The sequence below is a fragment of the Sorex araneus genome, chromosome 2, assembly GCF_027595985.1.
Source record: "Sorex araneus isolate mSorAra2 chromosome 2, mSorAra2.pri, whole genome shotgun sequence".
NCBI lineage: Eukaryota > Metazoa > Chordata > Mammalia > Eulipotyphla > Soricidae > Sorex > Sorex araneus.
The window spans coordinates 123,744,630-123,758,518 of NC_073303.1; the positions used below are offsets into that span (position 1 = coordinate 123,744,630).

The 13,889-nt window shown below is 53.4% G+C and overlaps 1 protein-coding gene across 1 annotated transcript; it reads left to right on the plus strand.

Annotated features, from left to right (window-relative positions):
• The first annotated feature begins 242 nt into the window (after window positions 1-242).
• Window positions 243-6,225, plus strand: KLF10 (KLF transcription factor 10). The gene is made up of 4 exons (XM_004607782.2): window positions 243-635; window positions 3,079-3,312; window positions 3,413-4,331; window positions 4,596-6,225. The coding sequence occupies exons 1-4, from the start codon at window positions 441-443 to the stop codon at window positions 4,853-4,855; spliced, it is 1,608 nt and encodes a 535-aa protein (XP_004607839.2). The 5' UTR covers window positions 243-440; the 3' UTR covers window positions 4,856-6,225.
• Window positions 6,226-13,889: the final 7,664 nt, after the last annotated feature.

Sequence of the window (13,889 nt, forward strand, 5' to 3'; positions counted from 1 at the left end):
GTCGGTCAGCGGGCCCCGCCGGCTCGCGGGCCAGACGCGCGAGAGCCTGGCGCTTCCAAATGCTAATCTCTTGGCTCGGGCCCCTTGGCCGGCCGCCGCCGCCTCCCCCGCCCGGCAGCCTGGCGGCCCGGCGGCCCGGTCGGGGCGGGCATCCCTCCCTCCCCACACCCCGCCGCCGCCCCCCAGCGCCCGGGCCGGGGGCCGGAGCCCGGGGCGGGCGGCGGCGGGGGTTCCCTCCGGCGGGGCCCGGGGAGCACGCTGCCGGGGACTGTGTACACGCTCCACTGACACAAGCTTCACGCTGCCGGGCAGCCGCTGATCACGCGTGGCCCCGCACGCCCATTGGCCCGCGCCTCACACACCTTTGCCGCTGATTGGCCGGCTGCAGGCTCCGCCCCCGCCCCCGCCCGCGGCGCGGGGCAGGCCGAGCGGCTACCTGAATGGGGAGGGGGCAGACGGCGCGCAGCGCGGCGGCGGCGGCAGCGGCGTCGAGTGTCTCGGGGTGCCCGTCTGAGTGCAGGCAGCCTCGAAGCGCAGCAGCAGCAGCAGCAGTAGCCGCAGCAGCAGCAGCAGCCGCCACCGCAGTCAGGCAGCCAAGCATGCTCAACTTCGGCGCTTCTCTCCAGCACACTGCGGTAAGTCACCTGGGGATGCCCGGCGCCTCGGCAGCCTGGCCAGCTCGCGCCCCTGACGTTTGAGACCCCCGGGGCTGGAGCTGAGCCCCGACGCGGCGGCGCGGGGAGGAGAAGGGGCTGCTGCCTGCACGCCGGCCACTGCTGCGGGCGCGTGGGTCTCCGAGAAGCCCGCCGCGGCGGACTGGGACCTGGAGATCGAGCCCAGCAAGGCAGGGGGGTGGTCTTCCTCTAGGTGCAGCGAGCAAGGAGCAAGGAGGGGGCGGCCCCGCAGGGGAGAGTGAGGAGGGGGACCCTTCTGCACCACCACTACACCTGGCGCCGGGGAGGGGAACGAAGTCCCCTGTGGGTCTGAGATGCGACCCCCGAGCGCCGGGGGCTGCGCGCACTCGCCGGAGGGGCGGGGTGTCTCCAGAGGGGAGGAGAGGGAGTTCCCCAGTGTCGCGGCGGGGAGGGTCTGCACCGACGCTCGCAGCGAGCACGGGGGCACGCTCGGCTGGGGGAGGGGGCGCCCGACGTGGGCGCGGGGGACCTGCCCGCGGTGCCCAGACTGCCGGGGAGGAGGGGACGGCGGGGCGGGCGGCAGCTGGGCCGCGAGACGCGGGGGCCGCGTGGGGCCGCGCGTCTGGAGCCGGGGCCTGCGGGGGCCGCACGTCTGGGGAGCGGCGGGGCGGGTGGGCCGCGGCGGGGCCGGCCCGCGTGGGCGGGAAGCGCCGAGGGCTCGGCCGGCCGCAGGGCGGGGACCGGGTTTCCGCCGGGGGGCGGGGGCCGGGCCGCCAGCGGGCGCGCCCCGGGGAGCGGCTCGTCCCCGAGTGACCCGGGGGCGGGGCGAGGCCCGGCCCCGCGCCGGGTTCCTAAGGGAACGGCGGGCGGCGGGGCGCGGCCGGGCGGTGGGGGCGCGCGGCGGGGGCGCGGGCCCGGGAAGTAGGGGAAAGGTGACGGCGCGGCAATTCCCAGTTCACGTTCCCTGCGCCGAGCCGAGCAGCCGCCGATCACGCTTTGTTCACATGCCTCGCCCCCCGGCTCCCCGCGCCCGCCCCCGCCCGGTCGCGCCCGGCCAATCGGCGCCCGGGCCGCCCGCCGGGCCAGCCAATGGCGGGGGCCGGGCGGCGGGGACGTGCGCGCGGCGAGGAATGTTCCCAGTGACTCACCCGCCAGCCTCATTGAGGTTAGGGCGGCCCCCTCCGTCTGTCCCCGCCAGCGAGGATCTCCCCCGCCGCCCGCCCGCCCCCGCCCCCCGGCCGTCTGCCTCCCCGGCCCGCGCCTCCGCCCGCGCTTCCCTTTCCTGCCTTCGCGCCCCACTCCCTTTCCTCCCCGCCCCGCCGCGCTTCCTGGCTCGCGCTCGCCCGTCTGTTTTTTTTTTTTTTTGCTCTTTTTTTTTTCCTCCCCCCTTTCTTTGCCTTGGCGTCTCCGAGGCTTTTTACACTTTACACGCGCGCTTACATAAAGGCGCACGTTATGCAATGTGCATCGTTGGCGCCGTTTCAAGAGCTGGAGCCCCCTTCCTACCCCCCACCCCAGAAGGATTTTGACCCGGAGGGCTTATGCTTTTTTTTGTTTGATTAATAAGGATTGAGACTAATACCTTGCCGCCTTAAGGATATTTGTTTCCGTATCTTCACACAATCTGTTGTCTAGAAGGCCGGGATTGCACCAGTGGAGAAATAGAGATGGTGGCTGATGCCATTTTTTTTTAAAGTGTGATTTAAGGAATTTTAATAGGAAGACTTAAAGCCTTAGCAGGAGTTCTGCACATAAATATAAAACTATTAAGCAATTCTTTTTTAAAATTACTGTTTTGACTATTGCAGACCCGTCACAGGCCTTTTTATTTTATATTTTCAAATTCCAAATAGAATATTAAATTCTCAGATTGTTTCTTAATGCTTCATTTTTCTGGTCATGGTTACTATGTCGAGTAGATTGTGTATCAGTAGATAGAGTGAACAATTTTTCCTGGGTCTCAGATAACATAACGTGAACTTGAAGGGGGCTGGAGATTCCTTATGCTGTTGATTTTATCATGTGTGACCCTCAAATCATCTCTGCCAGCGTTCCCCAGCTCTGGCCCTCACACTCTGCTTATAAAAGATAGTTTGGGCCTTCTCTCACCATCCTTACCTGCTTAAGAACTCATGCTACACCTGTAATACTGAGAAAAGACCATTTCTTCTTTTTTTTTCTTAATTTTTTTTTTACAAAGACTTTTACTTAGTCTTGGCCCAAGATGCATTTTCGTTGCTTTGGAAAGAGTATAAAACTTGGATCCCTGGGGCGAGAGACAAATGGTTTCAAAGTTAACCTAGGAAAATTATGCAGATTATTGTATTCCCTGACTATCCCCTATCCCCCCAAAAAAAAAATTAAAAAAAAAAAACTTGAATTTTGCCTTTGTGTCATTGGGATGACAGAAATATACTTACGGGCATTTAATCTTCTTATGTAGGAGGAAAGAATGGAAATACTTTCTGAAAGATCGAAAGAGTCCATGTACTCTTGGAACAAAACTGCAGAGAAAGGTGATTTTGAGGCAGTGGAAGCCCTGATGACCATGAGCTGCAGCTGGAAGTCTGACCTCAGGAAGTACATGGAAACCAGGCCGGTGACGCCCGCCTCTGACATGTCCGAGGAGGAGAGCCTGGTTCCTGGCACGCCGGACTTTCATACCATCCCTGCTTTTGTAAGTTGGCTCTGTGGAGGCGCATGTGCACGCTGGGGTTTCTCCGGCGCGCAGAGCGACCTCTAATCTCATGCTCTTCCTCTGAATTTCTCTTCCCTAGTGTTTGACACCACCTTACAGTCCTTCAGACTTTGAAGCCTCCCAAGTGTCCAACCTGATGGCACCAGCGCCATCTACCGGGCACTTCAAGCCCTTCGCCGACACTGCCAAACCTCCCCTGGCCGCTGCTGCTTTCAAAGAGGAAGACAGGAGTCCCGCCTCGGCCCCAGAGCTCCCCAAGGCCCAGGCCACCAGCGTGATCCGCCACACCGCCGACGCCCTACCCTGCGACCACCAGTCCTGCCCTGTGAAGGCCGCCAGCGTCCTCGGCGGTTCGGACTGCATTTTCCCCCGGAGAGCCCACCTGCAGGCCCAGGCCAGCAGGAAAAACATTCCCTGTGCCGCCGTGTCCCCGAGTCGGGCCAAGTGCGAGCGCGGCATGGTGGCTGCAGATGGCGACGAGAAGGCCAGTGCTGCACTCTATGACTTCCCCGCGCCTTCCTCCGAGTCAGTCATCTGTCGGTCGCAGCCGGCCCCCACGTCCCCGCTGCAGAAGTCTGTGCTGGTGTCACCCCCAGCCATCTCGGCCGGGGGCGTCTCCCCCCTGCCCGTCATCTGCCAGATGCTCCCCCTCCCAGCCAGCAGCCCTGTGGTCACCACAGTGGTGCCCAGCGCGCCGCCCAGCCAGCCGCCGGCCGTCTGCCCGCCTGTGGTGTTCATGGGCACGCAGGTTCCCAAAGGCGCTGTCATGTTTGTGGTGCCCCAGCCGGTGGTGCCGGGCCCCAAGCCCTCCGCCGCCGTGAGCTCCAGCACCAGACTCTCGCCCATTGCGCCCGCCCCTGGCTTCTCCCCGTCCTCAGCCAAAGCCCCTCCTCAGATGGACCCCTCCAGGGTGAGAAGCCACATCTGCGGCCATCCGGGCTGTGGCAAGACGTACTTCAAAAGCTCTCACCTGAAGGCCCACATGAGAACACACACAGGTACCTGCCGCCTCTCCCGGGTCCATAGCCGAGATGCCCTGCGGGACTGGGAGGGTGGGTCCCTGGTCCCAGTCGCACCCCTCTGGAGAGGGCGAGCCTTCTCGGCCCGTTGAGCGAGGGGTTTCCCCTCCCAGAGGCCCTGTGGTGGGGGTTTTGTCTGGCTGGGGTCTGGCAGCTCTGTGGCTGCCTTTATTAGAGGGAGGTTTTTAGGAGATGGTCAGTTCACACATCGTCACCGTCCTCTGTGTCCCTTCTCTGTTCCAGGAGAAAAACCATTCAGCTGCAGCTGGAAAGGCTGTGAAAGGAGGTTTGCCCGCTCTGACGAACTGTCCCGCCACCGCCGCACCCACACAGGGGAGAAGAAATTCGCCTGTCCCATGTGTGACCGGCGGTTCATGAGGAGCGACCACTTGACCAAGCACGCACGGCGCCATCTGTCCGCCAAGAAGCTTCCCAACTGGCAGATGGAAGTCAGCAAGCTGAATGACATCGCCCTACCTCCAACCCCTACTCCCGCGCAGTGACGCATCCGAAGGGGAAGAGAGAGCCAGAACTAGCCGGGCTCCCAGCCGGGAGCCGTTGGTGAGACAGAACTGCTTCCTCTGCAAGTCTGGGGGTCCCCCCGGGGGCGCTGAGAGCCGCACCCACTGCATCGGGGGGAGGCCCCGCCTGGGTTCTCTGAGCAGATTGCTGCGGGCCCCGGGCAGCTCGGAGTGGCAGGATTCGTTTCTTGGCACACGGGAGCAATGAGAAGCTGGTGTTCCTTGCCGTGGTTTCTTGAAGGTAGCAGACAAGGTGAGCACAGGCAGCTCAGGTGTTTGAATCTGTGTGCACAACTTGTTACTTTACATTTGCCGTTTATATATGAGAGACCGATTTTTCCATGTGACACTTCCTGAAGCATCCGGTTTGGAGAGAGTGAGCGAGCAAGCAGCGATCGGCACGAAGCCTTGGCGGTACAGAGGAGAGCAATGAAGCCGGCATGTTACGAATGTTCTGTCACCTTTTCCTCCGGTTCCCTTCTTCACTCTTCCTCGTCTCTGCCGTCCGCCTGCTGGGTGTCATTCCGTTGCTAGCGCTCGCATCTGTACACTATCGCTGATACTCGGAATGGAGCAGCTGTATATTGCTAAAGGGGGGGGCGCAGAGTTGGAGCCCTCCATTAATTTAATTGCTTTGAAGTACAGCTATATATATATATGTATAATTTTTTTTTCTTTTTTTTTTGCATTTTCGTTTTGAAGATTGAACTGGTGCCCCTATCTAGGCATTTCACTATGCTTTGAACTCTCGTTTGCCTGCAGGTTCCTGTGTATACACAAGGTTCTTGAAAATGTACACAAATGTGTTTTCTGTAGACTTAAGATATCCCACTGCACTTTTTTTAGGAAGAAAAAACGGGAGCTGATGCTCCATTGTTCAGGTAGGGTGACTGGGACACTGAGCTAGATCCATCTAAGACTGTGTCATTCCCTGCCCCTCCGTTACAGGCTCTGCTTGTGCTTTCCCGAATTGGGACCTTTAGTGACTGTCATTTCCAAGCAGACTGTTGGGCTGATTTAAAGTTTTTTGAGGGGACGTGGAAGTAGGAGGGCAGAAAGTAATTAGGACACTCACTTTTGTTAACAGTATTTCTGTTTAGTTCTGTTGTATAGTGGATGATAAACACCATGCTAAAACAAAAATATGTTGTTTAAAATAATATAGTGAAAAGAAGTCACTATATCTTTCCATTTAACAGTTTTCTCTATGTTGGGTTTAGATTCTGACATCAAAAGGTGGACCCTTGGAAAACAATTTCTTTTAATAAAAAAAAATCCTTGTGATTTACAATTTGCACATACTTTTGTTGTACTTTATATCTTGTTTACAATAAAGAATTTCCTTTGGTATATATCATTGGTTGGTTGCATTTATTGAAAATATTCTCATGGGCTGGAGATATAGTACAGTAGGCAAAGCATTTGCCTTGCAAGTGGCTGATCTGAATTTGGTCGCCAGCACCCCAAATGGTTCCCCCAAGCCCTGCCAGAAGTGATCTCTGCGTTCAAAGCTAGATGTAAGCCCTGAGTACTGACGGGTGTGACCCCAAAACAAAATCTCACTGAAACAGTGATGGCTTTAACCATGTTGATATGGCCACTCTCCCAGGACCTACAGTCTGGATTTTTCTAAAAGTCTCATTAAGATTTAGAAGTATAGGAATTTATATCTAACACATGATTAGATTTGGAGAGGATACAAAGTGAAATCAGCTGTGTTTCCAGATAACGTGAAAGTCTGAGCATTCTAAGAAACAAACATGTTTTTGCTATTTTATGGTGTGCATTACCTCATGTTCAAGGCTGTCACATCCCTGACCTGCATTTTAGTTTTTAGACATTGTAATGCATTTCATGATCTGCGTTGAAATACAGCTCTGGCTCTCGGCAAGACTTTAAGTAGCATTAAGTTGAAGAGAGCACCATAGAGAATAATTACACACAGCGAGATGTCTGTGGCAAGTGAAAATAGGCCTGACCTATCGAGTGAATTACTTCTAGTAGTGAAATTAACTCAGATCATTAGGGATACCTTAAATGCAGTCAACATCAGTACTTAAGTTGCACCAAAGGTAATCTCCTTTCAAGAGAAACGGGCTAGTCACTCATCTGTAGACAGAGCTAGAGCCGGAGACGAAAATCCTTCGCTATGATATTTCCTGGTGATCCTACGGAAATGGCCCAGCATACAGGTCATCCTGGAGTCTGGCTCTGGTTGAACCCACCTGGTGAGGGGGACAGCTCACTGATCAGGTATGGGACAAGTCTCTACCTGCTGCTACCTTGAAAATTACACCCCATAGCCCCCCACTCCAGCTATTCCCTGCCCCCTCCCCCATCCCCATCCCCCAAGTACATGTATGCCCCAGAGAAGTGTCTTGTAGCTTCTTTGCTGGAACCTGGACCCCAGCATAGAATCCTGAGTGTCACAGTCAGCTGGGGTGGGGGTGAGGAAATGTTGAGTGTTGTTCCCTGCGGGTCCTTCTCACTGTATTCCTGGCCTTCGTGAGCACCTGAGACTTGACCTTGGCAATGTTGGAATGAAATGATGAATTGGCTGTGTGAGCCCATGTACCTCATCAGTTCTGCTTCCCTCAGTTTGTTACTGTCAACAGTGGTCCTTAAAGATTTGGTAGAAATTCCAAAAACAAACCACGCGTCAATTTTTATTTTATTTTCATTTTATTTTTTTTTTTGCTTTTTGGGTCACACCCGGCAATGCTCAGAGGTTACTCCTGACTTTGCACTCAGGAATTACTCCTGGCGGTGCTCGGAGGACCAAATGGGATGCTGGGAATTGAACCGGGTTGGCCGTGTGCAAGGCAAATGCCCTACCCACTGGGTTAGCGCTCCAGCCCCCACATGTTAATTTTTAAACCACATGCTCTCATTCCATCCTGCCCCAGACATGATCAACCTCTTTGGCAGGTTCCACATAGGTCCTTGGTTAAATAACTCTTTTCTGATTAATAATGGTTCCAGGGGGCTGGAGCAATAGCATAGCGGGTAGGGTGTTTGCCTTGCATGTGGCTGACCTGGGTTTGACTCCGAGAGCCCGGCAAGCTACGGAGAGTATCTCACCTGCATGGCAGAGCCTGGCAGGCTACCCGTGGCGCATTCGATATGCAAAAACCAGTAGCAACAAGTCTCACAATGGAGAAGTTACTGGTGCCCGCTCAAGCAAATCGATGAGCGACAGGATGACAGTGACAGTGATACAGTGAAGGATTCCAGGGCTCAGGAAGAGAAATGCTGGATGAGAGAGAGAGAGAGAGAGAGGAGAGAGAGAGAGAGAGAGAGAGAGAGAGAGAGAGAGAGAGAGAGAGAGAGAGAGAGAGAGAGAGAGAGAGAGAGAGAGAGAGAGAGAGAGAGAGAGAGAGAGAGAGAGAGAGAGAGAGAGAGAGAGAGAGAGAGAGAGAGAGAGAGAGAGAGAGAGAGAGTGTTAAGGCCCTTACCTTGCATGTCACCAACCCTGGTTCGATTCCCTGCAGTGCATGGAATCCACTGGGAGTGATCCCTGAACCCAGAGCCAGGAATAAGCCCTGAGTAGTGCCAGGTGTGGCCACAAAACAAAAACCCTGGTTCAATCCCTAGCATCAAATATGGTCCCTCAGGCTCTGTTAGAAAGTGATCCCTGAGCACAGGAGTAGGCCACTGAACATCACCAGATAATGGGGCACCCGCCCCCACCAGAAGAGATGCTGGCAGTTCGTGGATGCCACGGAGAAGTTGCAGACTGCTTCCCCTCAATCCACAGGGGAGTGTTGCTTCTTCTAGAGAGAAGGAGGTTCCCGCCCACAGGGTTCAGCTTGGACCCATGAAATCGTGAACAGGAGGAAAGAAACACCAATTTTCCTGCAGCTAAAGGGTTCCAGCCGGCCAGTCCAGTGGCCATGAGAAGGGTGAGTCCAGGACCATCAGAGATTCTGAGCGACCACAGCCACTTAACCCAGTGTAATGTATTGTTCAGACCGGCCGGCTTTAGTCTGACTTGTGGTTGTTGCTCTTCCAACCCCATTTAGAATCGAGACTTTATCTGGGGGTTGTATGTGGAGGAAAAAACAGTGCCTGGAGGGTTTGGCCCTCTCGTGGTTTTCGGAAGGTGCCGTTGGGGGTTGTGTGTACTGGGGTCTTTGAACCTCTCCTGTGCAGAGAAACAGATGGGGGAGTGGGGGGGCGCTGCTCAGATGGCTATGTTGTTTTGAGTTGTCTTTTATTTTTTTTCTTTTTGGGCTACACCCGGCGTTGCACAGGGGTTACTCCTGGCTCTGCACTCAGGAATTACTCCTGGCAGTGCTCAGGGGACCATATGGGATGCTGGGAATCGAACCTGGGTCAGCCACATGCAAGGCAAATGTTCTGCCCGCTGTGCTATCACTCCAGCCCCTTGAGTTGAGTCTTGCTGCAGATTCTGAGGTGGTGTGTGTGTGGGGGGCACATGTTAGCACAATTATAGCTGAGAATTAGAGACATGTTAGCACTAGTGTATCGATCCCTCATGCTCCAAAACTGCCCGTATCAGTAGAGGCAACAGTTCATTCTGTTAATATCCTCGGCTTCCAAGAGAATGTGGCCGACAGGGTCCCCATGACTGTTCCTCCTGCTCCCCGTCCGTCCCATCTGACATGGTCACAGAACAGCCATGACGCTAAGACATTCACCTTATTGCTGGCATCTCAAGGGCTGCATTTTTTGTGGGGGTCCAATTTTTTTTTTCTCCTGGGAATATTTCCAGCTGGACAGGATCTAATCCCAGCCCCCAAGTGGTGACTTGCATGAGCTCCAGCAGCTGCTGGTCCTGAACTCACACTCAGTTCTCTCCACACCTTGGAACAAGCCATCCCTGGGGGCTGCAGCTGGCTTGGAGCCTCTGCTCCATGAGTCTGGGTTGAGTGTGCATTGGGAAGACCCCGATGCAGTGAGGCCCCTCTTGCACAGTGCTCAGTCCAAGCCGTGTCCACCTCACTCGGGGTGTCTAAGGTCAGGTCTGCTCTGTACGCCGACTGTCTCCTCCATGATAATTATGGACTCTTTGGAGGGAGACGCCAGGCAAGGCGAATTACCTGCCCTCTTGTCTGCTCCCTCCTATGGGTCCTGCCGGGGTGGCTGTTACTCTGACAGTGGTGATTCCCTACTTCCTTATTGATTGGAATTCCTGGGAGAAAGAGTGGTCCTTTGTCCCCAGTCGTCTGCTTGTTCAGTTCTTCCCTTAGCGAAGGGCTTCTGGACAGGCCTGTCCATCTTAGAGTAGCAGTTACGTGACTCACTACTTCCAACTTGGACCCTTGTGAACTCTGACTATGTTACCAAATTGGATAGACGAAGATGACGATGTTATACAAGAGCCCCCAGCATTCCTCTTCCCGGAACGAGAGCTGTTTGGTTGAGTGCTGAGGCTGTGGGAGCATTTTCTCTGTCCCCAGTGCTAAGTCACCATCCACAGACTATTCGCTAGCTGCCCATTCTGGCCAAACAGCCTTTGGGAACTACAAATCATGCCATGTCACTTCCTGTTGAGAAATGCCCCACCATGCTCAGGACAGAGTCGATTTCTTTGGGGGATGTCTGGACTGGAGGGAGCTGGGCCACCCTTGCTGGCGCTCAGGGTTAGAACCTGGTTAGCAGCGTGCCCAGGCAGGTGCTTTAACCCCTATGCATCTGTCTCTGATTTCTTAATTGGCCTAGATCCCAGTTCACTGTCACTGTCGTCCTGTTGCTCATCGATTTGTTCGAGCGGGCACCAGTAACGTCTCTCATTGTGAGACTTATTGTTACTGTTTCTGGCATATTGAATACAGCACAGGGAGATTGCCAGGCTCTGCCGTGTGGGCATGATACTCTCGGTCGCTTGCTGGGCTCTCCGAGAGGGGCGGAGGAGTCGAACACGGGTTGGACGCATGAAAGGCAAATGCCCTACCACTGTGCTATCGCTCCAGCCCGATCCCAGTTCAGTCCAATCTAATTGGAATCATATGTTTTTTTTTTTCCTTTTTGGGTCACACCTGGCAATGCTCAGGCGTTACTCCTGGTTTTGCACTCAGAAATTACTCCTGGTGATGCTCAGGGGACCATATGGGATGCTGGGAATTGAACCCGGGTCAGCCACGTGTGAAGCCAACAACTGTACTATCGCTCCAGCCCCAGGGTTTTTTTTTTTTCTGTTTCTGAGTCACACCTAGTGGTGCTCAGGGCTTATTCCTGGCTCTGTGCTCAGGAGTCACTCCCAGCAGGGCTCAGGGGATCTTAAAGATCGAATCAAGGGTGGCTGCACACAAGTGAAGTACCCGGTCAGCAGTATTGTCTCTTCAGCACCACAGACATGATTTGAAATTTCCCAGTAGCCACATGTGAAAAGCAAACAACAACAAAAAATTAATGTTTATAGTTTTCTTTAAACCAATATATCCAAAATATCCTATCAAAAGAAAACCAATATTAGGGGGCTGGAGCGATAGTACAGCAGGTAGGGAGTTTGCCTTGCATGCGGCTGACCTAGGTTCGATCCCCAGCATCCCATATGGTTCCCCAAGCACTCCCAGGAGTAATTCCTTAGTGCATGAGCCAGGAGTAACCCCTGTGCATCGCTGCGAGTGACCCAAAAAGCAAAAAAAAAAAAAAAGAAAAGAAGACCAATATTAAATTCTTAGGGGATAAAATCCATCTTTTTCAATCCAATCCTTCATACCCTATATGTGTTATTTGCTTATGGCACGTGTCACCAGGTAAGGGACTCATTCAGGGGTTCAGGAGGTGGTTGGGGGTGTGGCTCAGTGGCAGAGAATTTGCCTTGCTTGTGTGAGACCCTGAGTTCCAATCCTGGCACCTAAAAACAAACAAAATGACAGGTGGGTTGTCCTATTCATTTGTTTCTAAACTTTTGAATCAAAGTTACATTGGGGGGCCAGAAAGATAGTACAATGAGTAGGGCACTTGCCTTGCATGTGGCCAACCCTGATTCTATTGCTGGTACCACATATGATCTCCTGAGCACTGCCAGGGGTCACTCCTGAGCACCATTGGGTGTGGCCCCAAATTACTCACAGTCCCCCATCCAGACAAAATAAATTATATTTTACCATTATCATAGAGGTTTCAGGTGAGCATCATAAATCAACATGGGCCTATATTTGAGTTCACCAGAAATTCAGTTCTGGGCCATAGTGAAGGTTTAATTGGGCCAAGCACGTGCTTTGTATGTTGGACGTTTGGGTTTGATCCCTGGATCACGTGGTTTCCAAAGCAGGCTAAGGATCAACCCTGAGCTGAGAGTTGCCCCAGACCACTGGCAGGTGTGGTCCCAAAACCAAAAAATATTTAGTTTTTTGGCCACACTCGGCCGTGCTCAGGGCTTACTCCTGGCTTTGCACACAGTTTCCTGGTGGTGTTTGGAAGACTACTTGTGCGGCTGGGGATTGAACCCGGGTTGGCTGCGTGCAAGGCAAACACCTTACCCACCTATCTCTTAGGTTCCTCCTCCCCACCCCCAATATTTTTAGAAATAGCAAAATGACAAGTTAGGGAGGGTCCAGATAATTTAAGAGGCTGAGCACATTCATTGCTCATGGAAGGGCTCAGTTCAACCCATGGCACCATATGCTCACTAACCCTGAGCACAGAACCAGGAGTACTGGTACTATTGGGTGTGACCCCCCAAACTAGAAATAAAAGAAAAAAAATAAGAGTCTAACTCTGTCTATACCAATAGACCTCTTTGACCTGATTTAACCCCTCCTCTCTTTTCCCTTCTGGCAATCATGAATTCACTTTTAGAATTTGAAGAGGTCTGGGGTTTGCTCATTTACCTATATATCAGATTTGAGCAAAATCATTGGTCTGTTGGCATGTGTCTTTCTTGATGTGGTTTTTTTCACTAAATGCAAGTTTCTCTAGTTCTGTCCATATGGTTGCAAGGGGCACGGTTTCATCTTTGTTGTTATTACTGTTTGGCGGGGGTGGGGGGAAGGGCATAGCCAGTAGTGTTGGGTGCAAGGGTTGTCCATTCACCTCTCTACTCAGGGCTCACCCCTGGTGGTGCTCAGGGCACCGTGTGGCACCAGGGACCAGATCCAGGCCCCCTGCATATAAAGCATATGCTCAGTCAACTCTCTGGGTCTAGGATTTCCTCTTGAAATATATAGATATTTTTTTCTATAATTGATATATCACCGTCACCGTCACTGTCATCCCGTTGCTTATCAATTTGCTCGAGCAGACACCGGTAACGTCTCCATCGTGAGACTTGTTGTTACTGTTTTTAGCATGTCAAATACGCCACGGGTAGCTTGCCAGGCTCTGCCATGCGGGCGAGATACTCTCGGTAGCTTGCTGGGCTCTCCGAGAGGAATGGAATGGAGGAATCGAACCTGGGTCAGTCGCATGCAAGGCAAATGTCCTACCTGCTGTGCTATCGCTCCAGCCCAATATGATATATATGACATATTATATATGATATATATTTCATATGATATATATGATGCAGATGTATATATCTGCAACATATTCCAGGGTGTTATTTATCTGCTCATCTGCTGATGGACACTGAAATCGTTTCCAGCTCTTGGCTATGGAGAATATTGCTGCAAGAGGACCCAGGGGTGTAGCTCAGCAAAGGAACGTTTGCCTTGCATGTAGGAAGCCCCGAGTTTAATTACGAGTACTGCCAAAATCATAGCAATAATCATGACAGGGATGTGGGGGTATATATGTTTAGAAGGCAGTGTAATTTTTATTTTCCCATTTGGGGGCTCTACCCCGCGGTGCTCAGGGCTTTCTCCTTGCTCTGAGCTCAGGGGACCATAAGCTAGGCCAGAGCTCAAACCCAGGTTGGCGCTGTATTATTTCCTCAGTCTCAACGTGTGCTTTGGGAACTGCAGGCAGGAGCTTGGGGCTGCTGGCTTACAAATTTCTGTTGCAGGGCTGGCTAGAGTAGGGTGGTAGGTAGGAGCTTGCCTTGCATGCAGCCCAGCCAGGTGTGACCTCAGCACTAGATATAGCCAGTCCCCGAGCACTGCCAGGA

Bases quoted from the DNA above. Each gene is read 5' to 3' on its own strand.
- KLF10 (XM_004607782.2), top strand. From the start codon at position 441: ATGGGGAGGGGGCAGACGGCGCGCAGCGCGGCGGCGGCGGCAGCGGCG. The intron at 636-3,078 runs GTAAGTCACCTG...CTTCTTATGTAG, and splicing joins CTTCTCTCCAGCACACTGCG to GAGGAAAGAATGGAAATACT. The intron at 3,313-3,412 runs GTAAGTTGGCTC...TCTCTTCCCTAG, and splicing joins TTCATACCATCCCTGCTTTT to TGTTTGACACCACCTTACAG.